General features: G+C 40.7%; 2 protein-coding genes across 2 annotated transcripts in view; one reads left to right on the top strand and one right to left on the bottom strand.

Annotated features, from left to right (window-relative positions):
• Nucleotides 1–21,145, top strand: part of LRRC31 (leucine rich repeat containing 31) — a 48,640-nt gene that overhangs the window by 1,250 nt on the left and 26,245 nt on the right. The window contains exons 2-3 of the mRNA XM_030496462.1: nt 794–1,144; nt 3,000–3,129. The gene's annotated coding sequence lies outside the window, so the exon portion shown is untranslated. The remainder of the gene's footprint in view (nt 1–793; nt 1,145–2,999; nt 3,130–21,145) is intronic.
• SAMD7 (sterile alpha motif domain containing 7) lies at nt 8,088–16,820 on the bottom strand. The gene is made up of 8 exons (XM_030496463.1): nt 16,718–16,820; nt 15,886–16,012; nt 15,604–15,740; nt 14,421–14,499; nt 11,392–12,071; nt 10,257–10,378; nt 9,376–9,486; nt 8,088–8,449 (listed from the first exon to the last, which is right to left on the bottom strand). Exons 1-8 carry the CDS (start codon nt 16,818–16,820, stop codon nt 8,177–8,179), a joined length of 1,632 nt encoding a protein of 543 aa, XP_030352323.1. The 3' UTR covers nt 8,088–8,176.

Raw genomic sequence — 21,145 nt, 5'->3', positions numbered from 1 at the left:
GTGGGTTTTTTTTTTCTGGTACGACATCTTTTCCTTTTGAATGTTTTCCTCTTGCTGTTGCTGGGCAGAAAATCTATGCAAGTTACAAATTAAGCTGACAGGCTGCAGAGCGAACGAACTACAAAAGTGTAATTCAAAAGAAAAAATTGCAGGTATAGGGAATTAAAGTTTTTATGGTAACAATAAAACAATGCCTTTTAAAAAGTAGGCAAGCTGCATTTATTAAAAAAAAACATTTTTAAGTTAGCAATCATTTTAACAGTGACTTCATGTACTTAACTTACAGTAACATAAAAGCACATCTGAAACGAGGCTGTCTTGTGGAAGATGTTTTAGCCATCTGTAACTTACAGCTTGCTAATAATACACAATGCCTGCAAGGAGGGTTTTAGCATGGTGCAGCTCAGAGCCCTCTCCTCTCCCTGCGCAGGCACAAGCTGAACTGAAGCTGTGAAACGCCTCCTGTTCTATGGGAGAGGCTGTTCTGAACCATGCTCTTATCTGCTCGCTGCCCTCCTTGTGAAGAGTGCAGCTGCCTCATGATGGGTCTCTTTGCAGATCATCATCCCTCATACCTCTACTTTCAGGCTCTTTTAAGGTCTTACTTTGCATATGCCTTCTATGTCTTAGCATCTACTGCAGATTTATAAACCCACCTTTAATGCTTAGCTCTTAATTTTGCTTTTTTTTTCTTAATTATTTATTTCTCTGCAGTAGATCAGACTGTTTGTTGCCAGAAAAGCACCTTGGATTTCTGCTTAATCTCCTTTTTCTTTTTCTTTTTTTTCCACAGAACTTTTAATTCATCTGAATTTGAGAAACATTAACTTGCATGAGTTCTTCCCAGGACAGCTGGGCATGCAGCAGCAGATCGGTGTGCAGCACAGGGAGCAAACTGATCATTTCCAGCAGATCTGTAAGAAAGGACCAAGGGATGTAAAGTGGGCCAGGGAATGTGCCCTCCAGTGCAAGGCATGGATGGTGAACTTCCTGCCACTATGGAGCACAGAGCCTATCAAGGCTGAATATTACATGGGACAGGTTTGTTTGCAGTCATTGATACAGCAGGAGAACAAGAGAGAAGCAAGTGGCTGAGTCTCAAGAAAGCCAGTGAAAGTGAAGGTTCAAACGGCTTGTATTAAAGGTCAGTGTCTATGTCAACTGTAGGACTGGCTGCAAAAAGAAGCATTTCAGAACCATGCAGGGAAGTCAGCCCCTTAAATACCAACTGCAATTTTGATTAGAGTAGGGTTTCAGAATCATGACCACTTACATTACTGTTGTGAAGGATATTGCATGCAAGTGGAGTGGTTTCCTTTTGCAACTGAAGCCAAACCAACGGCATTTCATTAGCCTCTTTTCCCTCCTCCCTCTCCTCTTTACCCCAAATGTGTGATCTAATATGGCAGTATGGATGCTGGATATTTAGTGCAAAAACCAGCTGGATACATTCATGGAACAAAAATGCATCATGAGCTGTTAAATATAAAATCATCTCTGGTTGTCTGTGAGATAGGTCCCTGGAAGTAGTCTGAAATGGCTGCTTTAGGTATCCTCTCTTGTCTTCTGAGGCAGGACACTGAGTTGGGTGGTGTTCTACTCTTTCTGGTACATATTTTCTTGTAGCCTTATATTCACTTATTCCTGACAAATTATTGTTCTACTGGTAATCTCATTGTTTTGGGCTCAGTGCCAGTCATCCTGGATCCGTAAGAGAGTGTTAATATGCACCAGAAGTGCAAGGCTATATACACATTTGCAATTGAATTACTGACAAGCATGTCACAAACTGTCTCTAGAGTCACACTGCCTTCTGCAATACAGGAATAGAAGTGACACCGGAAGTCTGAGCAAGTCTGTTCTGCTGAACAAACCTTTCATCTGCAAGAAGCTTAACCACTGGCTTCATGGTTAATCCTTCTGACTTTGGGGGAAGTGAGGGGAGAACACAAGTCAAAATTACCTGTTGACAGGCAGGAGGGAAGGCAGGCAGGCAGAAAGAAAAGCGCTTCCATAGAGGAATCCAAGGAAGTCAGACAAATTCCCCAGCAATACATTAGGAGCCATTTCCTAGATCATCTACAGATGGTAGCAGGCTCTGGAGTGACCACCCTTTTCATCCGGTCAGCTTCAGCACTGAATATAAGTTCAAAATATAAGGAATATGGGCCTTGTGCCATACAGCATCACAGGCTTTCAAGGCAGGTTCAGCTAAAATCCACCCACAAATACATTAGTCATAACTCAGAAGCACACTCCAGTGCAGACATATCCTGAGTCACTTCCACCTCAGAAGCTTATAAATATTTAGTTAGCCACTTAGCTTTTAATTTAGCAGAGTGACAAAGGTTCATTAGACAAGTCTCCAGAATTATCTTCTGCAAAGAAGCTTCTTAAGTACTTCCACTCTTGAAAGTTCTTTTCATTTCTATACAAGTCAGAATTATTTGATACATATAACTTAGAAAACCCATAGTTGAACTAAGAATAAATTTCTCCTGATTCTGGTCCTTCTGTAGTTAATTGCATCTATTTCAAATGTCAGCTTTGTTCATTGCAAGAATATATTTTCATTTTATCAATAACTGATGAACCCTAATAAGGACGTGCCTCTCCTGATGTGATCTTAAAGACCACTGTCAGCCTGCTGGTCTAGTGGACCATGCTGGAGTCAGTGGGGATGTACCTGGGCACATAAGAATGTTAAATAGGAAACACATCTGTACATTTTTTGGAAGAGCCAGCTGAGGTTTTGGGTAAAAAAAAAAAAAAAAAAAATGTCTAAAAAGCCTGGCTTGCTTGCTTGTATCTCAGTATTTTTTGGCAGTGGCAGGAGGGGAAGAGAAGAATGGTGATATTTAAGGATAGAGCAGTACGAAAAACAAATTGTTACTTTTTTATAAAATCATAAATTTGTTGTTATGACTACAAGTGTTTGAGTTAAAAATATTTGTTATATAAAAATGTGATCCTTGAGTTTACATCTCTCCAATTAACAGATTCAACCAGAAGCCAGTGGTTGCTTTACAGACCGTCTTTCAATGCAAGTTTACAAACTGCTGGAGTCCCATGAATCTCAGACTGAGCAGCACTCCTCTAACAGAGCTATTCGAACCCTGTAACAGAAAGGTAATGAGAAAACTAGGCTGGCTTGGTGCTTTCTCAGCAGTGCTGCTTCTGTTTGCTGTTTGGGTTGGTTGATTTTTATTGCAATAATTCACATATGCAGATGCTACATTTGTATGTTTTTAAATTTTGATAAAGCAAAACATCTATTCATGTCTTTGCTGTACTATAGGAAAAAATACTGTATTGTTCTCTATGCAACACAGACAATAGGTTTCTCTTTTCTATGGTCTAAGTAAAAGGCTTTGCATCCTCACCAACATGGAAATTGTTGGTTCAAGAAGAACACATGGATAGTAGCAGAACTATTGTCTGTCTGGAAGAATACAGACTTAGGTAAACTTGGCAGTGGGAGTAAGGAAAGGGCTGTGTAAAGGCCAAGTCAACAGAATAATTCTTGTGGCCTCAGTATAGGTGATAGTAGGAACAAAGCCTTCCCGAAGCAAGAAAAGAGCTTTGCACCTACAAAGGCAGAAAGTAACCTCCCCCCAAAAAAGTAAAACAAAACAAAACCAAGCTCTAACCAAACAAAAAAGGAGAGGTGAGGTTTTCTCTTACTATAGAATCATTGCCATATAGCTAGCTATAAAGCAGTAGAGCTATAGCTGTTTACTGCGAAGGGCTCAATCAAAACCAGGCACCACAGGTAGCAGAACCCTGATGAACACCTAGCCTCATAAAGCTGCCTTCTTATTTTCCAGTGAATGATAAAGGGCTTAGATAGGACGTTGATTATGCCTTTACCAGAGCAAGATACCAAAACAAGAGCCGTATCTAGTTTTAGGTGCTTTACTGTAAAATTTCCAGGGTTGGAGGTGACTCAGAACTCTACACAACCAATCAACATTGATTTATGGTGTTTGGAGAGTCTAAAATTTGAGAAGTTTCTCCTTAGTTTAAAAAACAGAGGTGATTTTTAAAAGTGGAGGGAGGTGACTGTTTTTTCTGTTTCATACTCAAAGGATAAATTAACATTCTGAAAACTATTTTGTGGAGGATTCGCAATTGTATAAGGTCTTAGAATGCTAAGTTTTGTAAAGCAGCTGGTGGCACGGATATGAGTCAGTTTTGAATACCATTGCCTTGTGGACCTAGCTGCTGGTTCTTGGTTTTGTGTGCTTGATTAGAATGGCTGCCTGACTTGGACCAGGTGGGAATTCTGCCTAACTGTTGTCTATTTATAGCGGTTTTTAAGAGGTTTTTCACCTGAGGAATTGAGCAGAGAATTATCTGTTCAGGTCTGTATGAATAAGTACTCCACATCATCGTCGTATGCAGCAATCACAAGGTCAGAAACACAGGTTGTGGTTGTGGAAGTTCAAGACGTTTCTTTCTTTTCAGGGCTTTCCTAATTTTGTGAATTGTAGTACAGAACCATTTTGTTATGTTTGCTGTATCTTTTTATTTATGTTGTCTTTAACCTTGGCCCTACTAAAAAAAAAGAAATCGAAGTCCCTGTTCCTAGGAGCCTACACATTTAATGTTGATACAAACAAAATCAGGTACTCCTACAGCATCTCATAAAAACATTCTCTTCTTCATTAACTGCATCACTATGACAGACTAATACAGCAATAGATACCAAGTGAAACATTTCTAATGGTGCCACATGTATTAAAATATATCATCTGCATCCTGTTGTGATTTTAGTGGCATTGTATAAAAAATGAATGCAGTGTTGTCACAGGCACAAGAAAGTCATCAAGCAGTACAGTTCTGCCAGCTCTCTTACGTACTTGTGCTTGCTGGCTACACCCCTTTGCAGCTGGAGTAAGCATTAAAAGTCAAAAAAGAACATGTAGCTGCTGAGAATCAGTAAGGCCTCCATGTTTACATATAAACATAATTCCTGAAAACACATTAAAATCTGAAAATACAGGTCTGTCTACTGATTCGATGTCTGGTTTCAATTTTTAACTTTTTTTTTTTCTCTCTGTAAAGTGTTTGTAGGAGAGGAAACATTCATTACCAGCGGCATTTCCGTCATTCCAAATAGAATTGATTGTGTCCGTTTAGGTAGATCGCTTTCCTTCCTCTTTCACTCTATGGCTGTATGTGGTCCAGGCCTCACTGCATTTTGGCTGCTCCAGCACACACACCCCACCAGTGCAGGAAGCTATGAACTCATTCTGTTTGCCATTTTGGGAAGAAGAGCCCAGCATGTGCGAAGGACCTGTTGTTTCGTTTGGGTTTTTTTTAATTGTAGAAGTAGTACCAGCATGCAAAGTTTGCATCCCAGCTTTCTCTGCTTTTGGCTTTGTTCATGTCTGAGCCATTTTCAAAAGTAGTCACATTCTTCAGGGAATTTCAAGTCAAGCTCCTCTGCTGTTACTTTAATAAAACAGGTTCAGTTTCTTCATCCTTGGTCTTAACAGACCACCTGTACATCAAGTGTGCTGCATTTCCCCTCGGAGGGGTAGCAGGTAACCTCTTGTAGCTTTGCAGCGACATCTCGTGGGCTATTTGACCTGGAAACCTGTCAGAAATGCTCTTCTAGGGTGAAGTCCTCATGTGGGTTAAGTCAAATATTTCATACAGTAAGGAGGTAGGATGCCATTTGAAAACCAGTTCATTGACTGTGTTTAATTAGGTAAGTGGCATTATCAACGTGATCGTCAATTGTACAAAAGAAAAAGAGTTAGAAATCGTTTCAGAGCCAAACAGAAAGCTGTCCCTATCTTTTTTTTTTTTTTACATTTTAACAAACAATTTTACTATATAAAAATATCTTCTTTTCCCCTCATGGTATGTGGACAATCTACATTTAGAAAACCCACAATAGTTAAATCTACTTTAGAAACTTTTTTTCTGGTGCAATTAATCCCAGATGTTCTGTATTAAAATCACAGGTAAAAGCATTTCAAACAGAATATGAGTTTTTACATTGACAATGTGTTTCATCCAAAATCCGAAACGTAAATATTTACATTACCAAATTCAACATAAAACTCTCCAAGCTGCCTTACTAAGTTTTAAAGCCATGAAAAGATGTAGAAAAGGTAATGAAGAGAACTGAGGTTAATACTTGCTGAACTTAATTGAGACAAAGTGAATAGCAAACTAATTGCCAGTCCAGGATTAATCTTGCTGTTGTACTTCTTTTAGACAGTCTATGGATTTATATTGAAACCTCCCAGCTTCAGGTTATAATTTTGCTGGTTTTGAAGACTATTGAGTATTCACTAAATAGTTCCTTATATGAAAAATACCCACAGATGATGCATAAAACATAATCCAAACTCTTGGGAAAGACTCCCATATTTCACCAGATCACAGATGTAAAGGTCAGCACTTCACTTAGGAAGGGATTACTTCAGTGTCTATCTGCAACTTTGGAGTATTTTGCTGTACAGCATCCCACACTTTTGCACTGGGCCTTACTGGATTTCATCAATTAACCCTGAAACTGTACACCCCAGTTACAGTATGTGGAGATAGATGCACAGAGCCCAAAACTGTCATAACTGGTGGCAGTGGCAGTTTTCAGTGGAAGCAGAATCAGGCTCTACTCTTACTACAGACAGACTTTGCTAGTTCAGAAAAGGAGTGCTATAGATATTGGCCCTTCTTCTGAAGGCTGCGAGGTTTGGACAGTATAGTAAGATGAGCATCTTAAGTTGCTGTTGCAAGGATCTAATCATATATTATCTAGTGCACAAATATACCAAAGACATAAAATCATTTGTCTCAGGCTAAAGTAAAAGAACAGGTGCTCAGTCTAAAATATGAGAGTACTCTCCCTCCTTGTATACTTAGACACTCCCCATCTAAACAGCAGAGTACCTCTTGGTTTTTAAGTGCTTGAGGCCACACAAACTAAAGTAAGGGGAGAGAATCTAAAGTAGCAATATACAGCAGAACCACAGTCTATCAACCCTCAATTTACAGAACTTAATTTTATCAAAAATATTTGTGTATCCTTTGGAGTAAAGAAGTGTTCTTGCAAAGAGAAGAGTGGAAGTATAATGACTTCCAAAGCCTAAGTGGAAGACCACTGTATGACCAAGCCCCTAAAGAGGGAACCAAGATAATTCACACAAGAATCACAATAAAATGCTGGGGATTTATCCCTAGCTAAAAACTGTATTTTGAGTTCTTGTTTGCTATGAGGTAATGAATCATCAGTAGCAGAAGTGAGGAGAAACCATATTTTTGCAGAGAAAAGGGAGCTTTCAGGCTAAAATTGATGGCCTCTTCCAAAATGAAGAACACTTGAGTGTTCCACCAAGTGAAGAGTTTTCCACGACTTGCTGACGTGAGCTGAGGGGAAGGGTGAGCTGTGGCAGTGCTTGGCAGGAACTGGATGGCTTTGAGCCTGCTGCCTGAAGGAACGTTACTGTCCCAGTGACTGGTCTTCATGGTGGAGTCTGCTGATGCTTCCTCCTAAACTCATCTCAGCGGTACGGTCACTCACAGAAAGTTCAAACCTCGGTGATAAGAATGCCTCAGAATAGTTAAAATTTCTGTTACACATGGTATTTTCTTGTCCAGGGTTTAATCCATGTTTCTTGTCTATACCCTTCCCAGGCACTTAGAAAGGCTTAGGTCTAGAATAGCAATGGAATTAACTCAAATTGCTGAGTCTAGGGTCTATTTCTCTGTATTTTGCAGGTAATTCCATACTCTCTCAATGAATTCCATATAAATTTCCTGTATAAATTTTGTTGAACAGGAGCAGCAGCAAGCTATATGTGGAAGCTGTAACTTTTCCTTGTAGTTTCTTAGCAGCCTGCAGGAACACACTGTAAGACAGCCAGTGCACTCTGAATCTGTGACAGATTCCAGTGATGACACTGGACTTCAATTAAAAACTAAGTGTACCTGTTAACTGTACTGGTTTCTTCTCAGTGTGTTGCACTTGAAAGTAGTTGCACCAACATGTAGTTGCATTTTGGTAATGCCTTTCAGATACCACACTTCCTCATGCTGCATTTGCAGCTTGCTTCATTCAGCCTCAGTCACACAGATTTCACACTGTAGCTATCTTCTCAAATGCTTTGTAACTAGAGGTTCCTGTGCTATTAAAAATACGTTATGTCCTGGACTTAGCTCAACTTTTCTGGAAAGTGATCATCTGGAAGTCAGCCTGAGATCCAGCTGTGTTGCATGTATTTTCCCTGCTTTCTGAAACGATCTGTTCCACTGCTTGTGAAGTTTCTGGGTCCTGAGAGCCCGGACTGTCCAGCGCATCTCCAGTGCTGTTACAGTGAAGAGGGGAGGTTATGTCAGGAGGCTGATCTGAGGGTTTGCCTGGAGCAGGTGGCAACGGCACGGGCAGAGGAAGATTCATCATGTAGAACACATTGCCCAGACGTTGAGAGACCTTTAGAGATAAAAGCCCAATTGCAGTAATCGCTTCTTGAGACAGTGTTAAAACCATTAAACATAAGGCTGACTTATGTAGCAATGCTAGGGACATGCAGGAGATAACCCGTCTCAAATGGTTATTAGTCATTAGCAAAAGTGAAAAAAAGAAAAAAAATCTCTTCCATTTTCCCTCTTTTGTGTTTTTCTAGGCCTAGGTTCTTGTGGAAGGATAATCTCGGCAATACTCAGCTTGGAAATGGCCCAGTGTGCTGGGCCCGGCAGCAAACTTCTGTTGCTCCCTCTGTGCTGTAGCACCCATGGGGCAGAGGGGAGGGAAACTGCCAGCCAGTAGTGGGGAAGGTGGTTTTAGTGAGAAGAGTGAGAAGGAGCAAGGAGTTAAGGAAAAGAACCGGGCAACAATAGAAACACACAGAGAGTTGATGGTATACTGGATGAAATTAAAAGCCAAAACCTTTAAATGCAGAGGGACAGCCTGTCCCTGAAACATGTATGATTATATTCCCAGAAGGGCTGTAGAAACCTCTACTTGGTATATTTTAAAAGTCAGGTTGGAACAAAAGCATATATGCGTCAGAGCACTTCTTACCTGCTGGGAAGGGGAAAATGGAGTGAAACTGAATTAGTCCATAAAAACCATCTTTTCCATTTCCAACCTCAGCCTAGTCTCCAGTGGTGGTGTATTCTGACTCTACTTCCAGTCTCTCAAGCTGGCAGTCCGAACCTCCCCTAATCCTGCATGCTGTTGTAACACACAGAGAAGCAAAAGCAAACTATGCTGGAGTGATTTTGCTTCTCCTAATATGGTGGTTACCTTATCAGTGAGAAAAAATGTGGTTAGTTTGGAGGAATTTCCTCCTGTTGGCTCCTGACTCTACCATATCTCTGTGACTTGCCATCCTGGCACACATTTAATGATCATACCTGAGAGCGGATTTTTAATGCTGGTCCAAGTTTTAATCCCATTGTATCCAGGAGATGTTCCTCTGTTAGCAGTGGGAGGGTTTCTCCATCAATAGCATGGTCTTTAAATATCTTATGAAATGATAAAACACATCATAGTGTGCTAAAACAGACTTCACTGGTTAGTTTTTATGCTTATTCCTGAGGCACAGGCAATAAAAGGAGGAAATAATAATTTTACTGTTTTGTCTTTGTATTTATCTCCTAGCTGCAGCATGAGGTCTCTTGTTCAGGCATGTGGATATCAGCAGGTTTGCCTGTAGCTTATCTACTTGTTCTTGGCAAGTGGGAACTTTGTAATGTTTCAATGTTACTTAGTTCTTTTTGTTTGTTGTTTTTTTGTGGGTTTTTGTGCAAGCAGCCTGCTACTGGTGAAAGGACAGTGTTGATCTTATTAAGGCTTTACTGGGAATATGCAAGATTTCAACCTCTGTGCTTGCATTTCTAATAATATTTCATTTTTCAAATGGAATGATGCCTGTAAGAACTCAGGGGTGGTGGGTGGGTTATACCAATATCCAAGAATGCGAAATTGCCCTAATCTGCATAAAAATTGTGCAGGGCATGTGGTGTGAAAAAATTAAGATACTTTTCTTATACTACTGTTTTGCTGCTGGTCCTCCTGGTATGTGTCATGACCAGTGAGTCCCAAGTGCGTGTAACCTCAAACCACGGACTGGCTTCCCCTGTAAGAAGTAACTTCATATGCTGAAGCACAATGAAAACTATTACGTTTGTAAGTTTGTGACAACCAGTTAACCTCTAGCATCTACATTTGTTTGATGAGCTTTAAATCTGGACTCTCCTAAAGACCTGAAAATGTGAAGAGTGTTTATAATCACCTGGGCATAATCTGAACAGCCTGGGAGGCTAATGATGAAGTTGTAAACATCATCAACAGTCCACTTGCGAATGTCTTCAGTGGAAGAAATGTCTTCTCCATTCAGGATCAGGCCATGTGCTCCTTTGTGGAGGGAACAAAAATGTTATGTTTCTGGAACTTTGCTGGCAAATCAATAGGAAACAATTGTTAACATGAGAATTTTTACACTTCTCCAGAATCCGATGCATTAACTGCGGCGTGTAGTGACAGATACAGTTTAGTTTACAGTTTAGTGGTGGACTTGGCAGTATTAGGTTTATGGTTGAACTCAACGATCTTAAAGGTCTTTTCCTAAGTGATTCTATGATTCTGTGTTTTTCAGTGATACAGTATGTCTTTGGTAGATCACTCTGGACAAACAGCTCAGCCTGTTCTCATTTTAGGTAATGCAAAGTTTTGCAAGGCACTGGCATATTTAACAAGAGCTGCAAAGCTTTAGAAACAATGATTCTTGCATAGTGGCTGGAGAGGCCTCTGTCTTATGCTCCGTTCTTGAGGAGGTCAAGCCTCAGGGTTAAGTTTGTTCCTAAATGAGTGTAACTTCTAAGGGATTCCTTGTCCTGTTTGACAAACACAGGGATTGTGATTAATATATTGTGTGCTGCCACATTTCTCCCCGATCACCAGATGGAGAAGAAAATGTAACACGCTGAACAGAATTGCGGACAACCTTGAAGTGCAGCTAACTTGACAGCTTAGGGGTGGCAAGTGCGTTGTCCTCAGAGACTGAGATAAATGCAGGATGACATTCTGCAGCCATATAGTGTGTGGCACAGAGCACTGAAACAGTTAGGGGGCTGCTTTGTGACTTTTGCTGTGCAATTGCATTGTCTTGGAAAGAAAAGCACTGCTACCTAGAATGCGGAACCTCCGTTGTGCCAGCAAACAGCAAAGTCTGCAGGATGGGTAAACCACCTTTGCTGACTTGGATTTACCAGGTTATTACTACTTGCTGCATATGAATTCTACATTTAGTTGCCATGACTCTATCATACAAAAACTTTGCTTAGAACAGAGGGAGGAAATGAGAGCAAATCAATAAAATTAAATGATATCAACATGCCACCCTACTGTAACCTGCAGACTTAACAAACCTGAGGGTAGCAATGCGTTGCTTGGTACTGGAAATCCATATGGTAATGCTGAGAATGGGATTGCAGAAGGGTACGTGAACTTGTCATCAAAAGCAGCACAGGAGCTATTAGATTCTTTCTCATTTGTATTGCTGCAGCTGTTGGTTTCAGTAGACATTTCATGAGTAGCAGAGTTTTTTCTCAAGCTTTGTTCGAACTCTTTACAGTTTTTGGCAACTGCAGGTGGCTCAGTCTGGTTTTTGCTTTGTTCATGTTTGTTTGGTATTTCCACCTCTGCTTCTTTCTTGTCTTCTTTATCCTCATCCACTGCAGCTGCAACAGGGTCTGTAGTTTTGTCATCAGCTTGGTTCTTTGTGCCATTGGCACTGCAGTCTGCAGTTTTGTGATTTCCAGCTCTTCTCCCTGGTCGACGTCCCCTCTCCCTTTGCAAAGTGGTGGCTGGAGGGTATGGGCTGGTTGCCATGAGCATAGTGTTGCCATGAATTTCATCAAGGGTGGTACGATGAACATATAAGTCATTGGGGAGATGGCCTTCAGGCAGTTTGTGCCTGCCACGGAAAGCAATGGGACTAGCTGGCATCCCGTGATAAAGGAAAGGTGCTTCCAGGCCCAGTAGTCCTTTCCGATGAGCTTTCTCCATTTCTTTTTGCTGAAAAATAGCACTCATCTCCATTTCCATTCTAAGAGACACACAGAGCACAAGCAGTTAGGGCAGCTCAGTTCCTTCATCACCTCTGTTTTCAGCAGCAGATTAAAACTCAGATAATTAAATAGGCAAGAGTGCTACTTGTCTTCTCTCTCTCCCCTATATTGCTAGGTGTGAGAAAGCACAAACTGCAGATGAATGGCAAACCTGGCTATATTTATTGTGCTGCCAGATACATACAGTAAACTAAAAGGAAGAGAAAATGTACCTTCCATGTGATGCCTGTAGGTAATATTTCAGACAAAATAAAAAAAAAGTGTAATTTGTATATTGGCAATCCAGGCATTATTACAGTGATTGTGCTCACTTGGGATTTGGAAAATTGTTTCCAGGATCATAAGACTGAAGAAAAAAAGTTGTTTACATTACCAATCAAAATTGTACCGAAAACTGCAAAACAGCAGTGGTACTGTAAGTGATAAAGAACTAGAATGACATTATCTGTGGAACCTGTGCATGCATTCAGAGTAAGCTAATGTAAGTCTCTTGAGTAACTCTCCACAGTGCCTGGCATCTGAGCATGGCTGTGGAGTGTGAAAGGGTGAGGTCCTGGTGGTAAGTGGTCAACTGCTTTCCCTTCTGGTGGATAAAGCCAGTGCTCCACGGCCTGTGGCAGCTTCCTGCCCCTGGTATTGTGATTAGGAGGGCTTACCAGTGGGACACAGAGAATACAAGGAGTGGTATGTGCCTCCGTTGTACCAACGTTTGCAGGCATCGTTTTTCTCTGGAGCCAGCCTAGTGAGCAGACAGAAAGCTGTAGCTCCTGCTGTAGCTCTTAACTGCAATGAGGGTAATAGGTCAGAGAGAGTCTGACTTTTAGGAGACTTCTCATTAATGTAAAATTGTCAGGAAAATAGTTTGGTCAAAAGGTATCTATTCAGACTATTGTGACAAAAAGGAGTTAGTTGATCACTGCATAACACTTGGGGCTTTTTCTCTGCCCTCTTTTCATCTTTGCAACAACCTCCATGTTATTATTTTTCTACTTTCAGAGATGCAATGGAAGTGTTTTGTCTATGTACCATGTCCTTGTACATCTTGCTCAATTGTTGTCACTCACACGCAGCTCTTGAGGTGGAGATAAACAGCAAAAAGCTTACATTCTTGACTACTCCTCCAGATAAGATAGTCTGCTCCTAGGACCAGCAGATGGGGGATCACTGAGTATTGGTATGAGGCAGAGTCCCTTGGAGAACAAGGATTTGGGCCCAGGTGCTCAGCAGCACAGCTGCAGCAAGCACAGCAGATTGATTGCCAACACCTGGTTTCTAGGAAGGGTGAAAGGAGCAAGTGCAGCTCTAAAGGTGATGTGTGCTGCAGGAAGCAGCATGAACCTAATGGCAGTTGCCAGGACAGCAAAAGGCTGATATTAGAGGTTATTTTGTGGATTTAGTCTGGGCTTTTTTCTGTTGGGGCTTTCCTGGATTTGGTGGACTGCAAGAAGAGCCTGAACAGGTAGGACTAGCTCTGATGTGGCTGACAGTGTATGTGATGGCCATGCTTGCTGCTAGCTGTTCTACTTGTGTTTCTGAGGAGTTTTGTCATATGACAAGAGCTGTACGAAATGCATTGTTAATGCAGATCTTGTGCTTGAAAGTAATTGAGCTTTGCTCACTGAATATCTCAAAACACTTCTGTCATAATTCTCTGGAGCTGCCTGCTGAGAATTTATCTGTTCTTTGCTCTTAGCGTGTTGGGGCACTGCCACTCAGTTCTGTGCTGAAGCCTAGTGCAGGAATGGTTGAGGTTAGAGTTTGGCTATGGAAATGGTGTGGCTGTGAGGGGGGCAATGCTGGTTACTTAACCAGTTACTGATTACCCTGAAACTGGTACAAATAACTGGACTCTATAGTCACCCCAACATTCAGACTGGTTAAACTAGGAAAGCTGTCCACCCTGGTAGGGTGGAGACATAGCTAATCATGCCAAGGGTCCAGCTGCAAAGGCTTAAAATGTTGTGTGCTGTCACACACAGCTGTAATGTTTGAATTTTTTCTGACTTTTTGTAACTTCAGGTTGTTTGGATCCAGAGTTCAAGGACCAGGGCTGAAGTTTGTAGCTTCTTTGTGTCTTTAATCAAGCTGGGGGGTTTGTTTCTTGTATCATTTCAAGGCTAAAAGCAGAATAGGGGCAAGCAGAAAGTTAAGTAGCTTCATACATTAAGAGGTAATCAAGGGCCCTCTGCTTCCCTGGGTGACTTGGAAAAAGTATCTCAATCACTGTAAATAAAAGCCCACAAAAAGTCTGTGAAATAACAATTTCCAGCTGCCTTTGCTGTCCTAATACTGGCATGTACCTCAGAACAAAGTTTACTATTGATTACCTGGCAATATTTTGCTTTTGAACCAATTCCTGTCTTCTGGCCACAGCTTCCATGGATTCTGGATGCAGAAAGCTATATCCTTAAAGGGACAGAGAGGGGAAAAGAAAAAATCTTTAAAATTCACTTTTTTCTTGAAGCAAATGAACAAACCGCAAAGCAATGCTGAGACTTGAACTGTGTGCTTCACTAGTAAGCTTATATGTCTTCAGGCTAAGTCCTGTTTGTGTTCGTTGCTTTGGAATATGTAGTAAAAACATGAAGTCCAGCATCAGCTGTTTGCAGGATCAGACCTCTAGTTACATATACTTGCCATTATCCATGAAGGAAAGAGGACAGCAGAGTGGCTTTATTTGGTGCCTTATGTCTATGAAGTACATATAGCTGCTCAGAAAATAATAAGCAACAGTTAAGCAAAGCAAACCTGCTCTTCAAAACTATTTTCAGCCTAGGTGCCATGTAATTTTACGTTACACTTCCTCTTCAAGGAACCTCCTATTTGAGATCCACATTAGCGGGGTGGGGAAAGCTGAAGCCAGAAATTCTTGTTTATGGATCTATGTGGCATTGAGAATTTATTCCCTCATCTCAAAGCAGGAGCCTTAAGATATGACCTCTTTGTATAAAGTGATACATGAATTTCTGCACAACGTATGTGCCACAGTTGTGTTGCCGTGCTGTGGTATCAGCCTTCCCCTTAGAGCTGTGCCCTGTAATTTTGGGCCTTTATTAGGAGGACTTGTAGTTGCCCTACATGAGTAAAATGCCATGTTATATTATGATTAAAGAGTATGATCTTCAGTAAGGTAGTCTTAAAGCAGCCAGTGCTCATACATGAGCAAGAGTTAAATGTAGCAAAAAGTGTTGATTGTACTCATGTGTTTAGCTCCAGCCTTCTGTTTGGGTGTGAGGATGCTTGGAAAATACAAAAAGAAAAGAACAAAAATGTGCAAACAATTTTGAAAACACTGTGTTTAACTAAAGTTAAAACGGATGTGTTTAGAGTTAAACTGGCACAGTTTAGAATCTCTGGTAGGCAGACTGCCTCTTCTCAGTGAGACTGTTTTTCCCAAAGAAAACAAACTGTTATTGACACTACCAACAAACCTCTGAAAAACTAGTAGGTGGAGTTTGCTTTCTCATTTACAGGCTATCGCTTTTCAGGGTGCAGACAATGCTTCGTTACCTGGGGGCGGGTAAACCCGGTTGGACAGTATGTTTGGCATGTTTGCGTGCTGTGGGACCGTGGGCCCGAGGTGGGATGCTATATGGATTTGTCTTGGGTCAGCTGATGCCATCATTTCAGCTGAAGGTAACAGATCTCTGAGAGGGGGGGAAAAAATACATTCAGATACGCAATAGACATTGTTTAGTTAAGAATAATCTAACATGTTTATATACTCGAGTGCAGCACATGCACAGTAATTCTTTAACTGCCGTATTACAGCAGGGAAATGTTGCAAAGTACCTGTCAACGAGCCGAGGCTCAAACTGGGAGGGAATCGCCTGCATTCTCGGCTGGCCTGCACCCATCAGCTGAGGGTTTACTGCCATCAGCTGGTTGCGCATGAGCATCTCTTGTCGCTGCCGCAGTTCTGACACAAAGCACATGCAGTTCTGTTGTCAATGTAGTGAATTAGAAAGTAATTCTGTCTGCAGTATAACTGTAGTTGAAAAAATACGGGTGTTTCCTCAAGCATATGAGTTAGCAAATCACACTTTTTTTTTTTTTTTAATAGCAATAACTAAAAAAAGATGTTTCCACTGCCACTGTAACCACTTTAACTAATGTAGATTTATACAATCAAACAGCAGTAAAAATAACAGGATGTGTGCAGCCAAGTGTACAAAAGGTCAATTTACAATTAACAATAATCCATTAACTCTATGCTACAGAAGAGAATAGCCATGAATGTTAATTTCTCTGCTAGAGAGTTTTCGTTTCTAATAGTTTTATTTTTAGAAAAAATTTGTTATCTGGAACCTGCCTTGTCATGAGGCAGCAGCTCTAGAAAAAAGAGCCTGCAGTAGTGAGCAAGAGCATCATAACATCCAGCTATGGCTTTTGAGTTCCTGTGTGACCTTGGCTCCTCTTCCAGATGCTTAGCATCACTTGATCAAATTCTGAATGCCAAGAATCCCCCATGCTAACTTTTAATTACCTTTAAGAGAAATGTTTCTCCAGTTACTCCTAATATACCTTTTAAAGGCACTAAACCTGTTGCTGGCTGTTTCTTATGCAGTGTACAGATATTAGCAATCCTATAAACCAATGTGCAACTAGGTTTCTTCCTGCTTACCTCCTGCTGCCATGCCACTTGCTAACCGGTATAAGTGCTTCTCTTCTAGTGTTCCTTGTTCCCCCAGGATAGACATTTTTCTCATGTGATCTCGTGGAGTCATGCTGCAAGGAGACAGCAGCAGCTTTTCTGTTGTAAAGAACTGAATCAGCAGGCCCAAAGACAAGAATAAAACATTAGAAAAAGTAAGAAACAGAGCAGGTTATGTAAGTTATTTCTCAGATAAGCAGGCAGTCCTTCTGCCAGTCACAGCTGTACCCTTTAGTGCCTGTGGATTATATGGATACCATACAGAAACTTTCTATTTTTGGGACAATGCAAATGTTGCCCTTATTTATGCTGGGTTGTTCAGTATCCTTGGGTCTTACTATGCAAGGAAAGTCAGGATGTTGGGAAAGCCAGCTGCTCAAAAGGATGTAAGTAAGCCAAAGTCTTTTGCCTGCAGCCCCTGGTGTATCCCAGCAGCCCTGAGAACAGTGACAGGTATTGTGCTTAGGAAGGCAGGTATCTTTGGTTTAAATTTTGGAATTGTAATACTTTGTATCCCTGTCTACTGTAAACTAAGTGAAACAGCTGGAAAGAAATAAGCTGTTCTAAATGACATCAGCCCCTTAAGGCTGTGAGGATTAATTATCCATATATGTGCAGGTAAATAAAGCCAGATGAAGGGTAGAAATCTAGACTAAAAACTAATACACTAGAGATGCAGAACTGAATAGCTGTGCTATCATTAAGGTGGATAGCATGGACATTTCTAAGTCTGTCCAGAGAGGAAGGTTATTAGATTACAAGTGATCCTGATACTAGGGGAATGAATAGCCACAGTATACCCTACTCAGGATTTTGGGGGAATGACCTACAGCAGGATTATTTGTGCAGATAGAGGAAATAAGTCCTGTAACACACAGCCTTGATGTTAGAAAGCTATTCTGTGTGGGATGCTTTGAGGGGTTGGCAGAGGGAGCAGGCAAGCTTTGAAGGCAACAGGGAGATCTGTACATTCCTTTCAAATTAGATTTGCACAGCAAATGATTGATTTCAATTTTTTTTCTTCAAATTGAAATTAAAGGGTTGAATTTTCTCCCACATTATCTCTAATGAAATGGATTCTTTCTTCTGAAGCAAGGAAGATGTAACGCTTAAGCGTTCTCATCTTGCAGACGGGGGTTACAGCTCATGAATTCAGCTGGCATATGGTATAGATACGTGAGGGCCACCTTAGGAATGCAGAGAGAAGTACAGACACTACCAAAGACACTGACAAATCCCTGACAGCATCTACCCTCCATTTCAGCTGAGAACTGACAACTGCTGGATTCATGTTAATAACCACTCCACAAAGATGTGATCTCTGAAGCACGAATGGCCAAAATTACCCAGAGCTTTGGATGGTTTGGGTTTTTATGGCTTACTTGCCTGGCTTGCCTTTGGCATGTCATGATGATGCTATTGCAGTAAAATGCCAGCCTTCTCTGAGACCTCTGACTACCTTTTGCGCAGGTCTTTCTTCTGTATTTTCACACTTATGCCAAACTTGCTCACTTTGCAGGCCAGAACATGTTTTCATTTTTATACTATCCTGCCTCTGCTTCTAGGCTTACGAAGTCAATGCCTGTGATTAGTGGCATTGGCATGACAAAATCCAGCTGTGGCACTAGTTGTATCTATGTGACTACCGCAAAGTCAGTGGTATTGTACAAGTACCAGTGAGATCAAACACAGCTTGAGATGTTAACACTGTTATGAGTACAAGTCAGATGCAATTACCAAGCGGTTTGTCTACCTTTAAACCAGCTGCCTAGGATACAGAAATTCCTTAGAAGTAGTAAGCAGGAACAACTAAAATTCCCTTTTTCACAGCCAGTCCTTCTCCAAAACAGAGCTGAACTTTAAAAATTGTTCATTATCCAAAATGTGACGTAAGCCAAGTCCTGCATTTTGTTACCCAAACTATTTATAAATTAGAATAATCATTATATCTCATTCTATTGCCTTTGACCTATGGATGAGTTACAAAACATTTTAAGGGAAAGCTATCAATCTAATTCACATGCTTCAGAAATTTGCCATTTCCTTAGTATGGTGTGGCTACTTGGTCTCAGCCTCCAAGTGAGTTTTCCAAAAGGCAGACAAGTTAGTCATTTCAGCTGTTCTGACTGAGAGTAGAGGCTATGCTTGGACCACACCACTGGTGTTCCCGCAAAATGAAGTTCTTTACATGTGTAAGTGCTGTAAGTGCTAGATTATGTGTTGCCAAGATTCAGGTCTTCCTGAAGCAGATACGCCTGTCAACTCCAAGAACAGCACTGTGTGCTTTGTTCTTGACGTATGTACCTGAACATGTGCTGCTGGGCATGTTTCTGTTTGCCTTTTTTTTTTTTTTTTTTTTTTTTTTTTTTTTAGGATACTTTAGACTTAAAGCGGTTTAGGATGCTGGGTGCTTCGTGAAGAGCATTTGAGCTGCCAAAGTGCTTCTGAGCTGCTAAAGCGTTTTAAAGCTCAGTACTAAAGCAATTTAGTGCTGAACTAAACTTTACAGCAGCTCAAAAAATAGATGGCAACTGGGCTGATGGTACTGGCCATACCATATTGGTCCACTGAGCCATTTAGGTGGTTTGGCTGTGTATTAAATCCTTTAGAAAGCAAAGCTACAATTTAAAAACTTCATGTTAACCACCTTACAGCCTGGCCTTTGGCCTTTGCCTGGTGCACCTGACGAGAGAATATTGAGGTGCAAAGCACCTTATTGTGGGGAAGCTGCCCCTGTGTAGCGAAAAAGACATACAAGTAAAAGATACTTGTCTTTATTAGGCCTACTTATAACTTCTACACTCCACCCTGGAATCACAGCTGTGACTGAAATTATTTCATACAACTTTAAAGTGTAGAATCATGGAAAACCTTGTGAGAAAAGATCTATCTATTCCGACCCAAACCCACCACCTCCACGTGGGATCTCATATACCCTGCCTGTTCTGGCAGACATCTATCAGCAACCGAGCAGCAGTAACTGTGGTTAGAAACCAGTGGCACCAGTATCACTGTGGTGTTCTCTATATACTCTATGCAGTTTCCAAAACAAATCTGGATTTTGTGTTGGATGTGATGCTATACTGTCTGTTGATAGATAGTCTCTCACATAGCCTCCTTTCAGAGCTGAAGCAGCAACTATTTAAGAGGCTTCTTAAAATTTTTCTGTTAAAAAGTGAGGTTATATTTCAAATGCTGGTATTTTCACTTTGACACAGAGAAGATAGAGTATTGAACAAATCATGGAACAATACATCGTGGAAGTTCATTGGTATCATCTTCTACTAAAGCTGTAGCTTACTGCTTCCACTGACCCAGTTTGAATCCTTGCGAGCCAAAAGGAGGGTTTGATTCCTTAATGAGGTTTTCACTGGAGTTGCTTCGTGAAGTCATTCTGTTTTTTTCATTGGTGTGCCAGTCAATCCTGTCTAACTTACCTTGGTTTTCTTCTCAGATACATAAAAATAACTCTGGTATTTGTGGTAAAAATGTTGGGATGTTGTTTCCGCTAGAATTCTAGTCTGTTTTCCCAAGTTGAATGTCAGAATATCAGTGTGGTTTAAATTTAACTTGAAGGGTACGTTTTGTATGTTGGTTATCTGCATTAAGTCACGTATTTCCCTGAGTCTTCTGTTCAGGGAAGTATTGAATTGATCAGGTAGGGTAAATAGTTGTCTTACTAACCTAATATACAGACTTGTATGTCACCCTGCGTCAGGAGATACTGAACTTGATGGGTCTATGTTATTCCACTTGGAAAACCACCTTTTTTGGTTACTTAGCTCGGATTCTGACTTGCAGGCCAGATTTAGGGTGCTTAAGGTTCATATTATTTTCATAACAACTAGTACATTAGAAACCAATATCAGCAAAAAAAAAGATCTCTGAAGGAACAGGGAAAGTATACTTCTGATACATATATTAGCTGGGATTTGCGAGTAGTTCAAAATCTTACATCAGGCTTCATATAAATTCATACACACCAGCTGTCCAGTGTTACATTCATATATGGCTCTTCTCTGATCCTATTGCACAAATCCTGGCTGTACAGCACATTACAGGGATGAAGACAAGTTAATCTCTGCCTTTAGAGTCTTACCCTTAGCAAACCCTACTTGGCAGCAGGCAGAACCACTCACCCAGTACTAATTCTGTCTCAATTTATTAGATGAGAAGGGACAAGACACGAACTTCGTGAACCAGAAGCATTTGCAAATCTAATTGTGCTATATGTGGTTTCAAAATGTCTATATCAGCCTATGTATCTATATTATTAATTGCATTAGCAAAATATAGTCCTGTGTATAATACAGACTTGTTGGAAGGCTTTTTTGGTTTTCTTTTAGTTAAATGCATTAAGATTTCATTAACTAATACTTTTACTTACATCAAACACAC

Source organism: Strigops habroptila, chromosome 8 (genome assembly GCF_004027225.2).
Source record: "Strigops habroptila isolate Jane chromosome 8, bStrHab1.2.pri, whole genome shotgun sequence".
Taxonomy (NCBI): domain Eukaryota; kingdom Metazoa; phylum Chordata; class Aves; order Psittaciformes; family Psittacidae; genus Strigops; species Strigops habroptila.
This window is presented reverse-complemented; position numbering and strand designations above follow the sequence as displayed.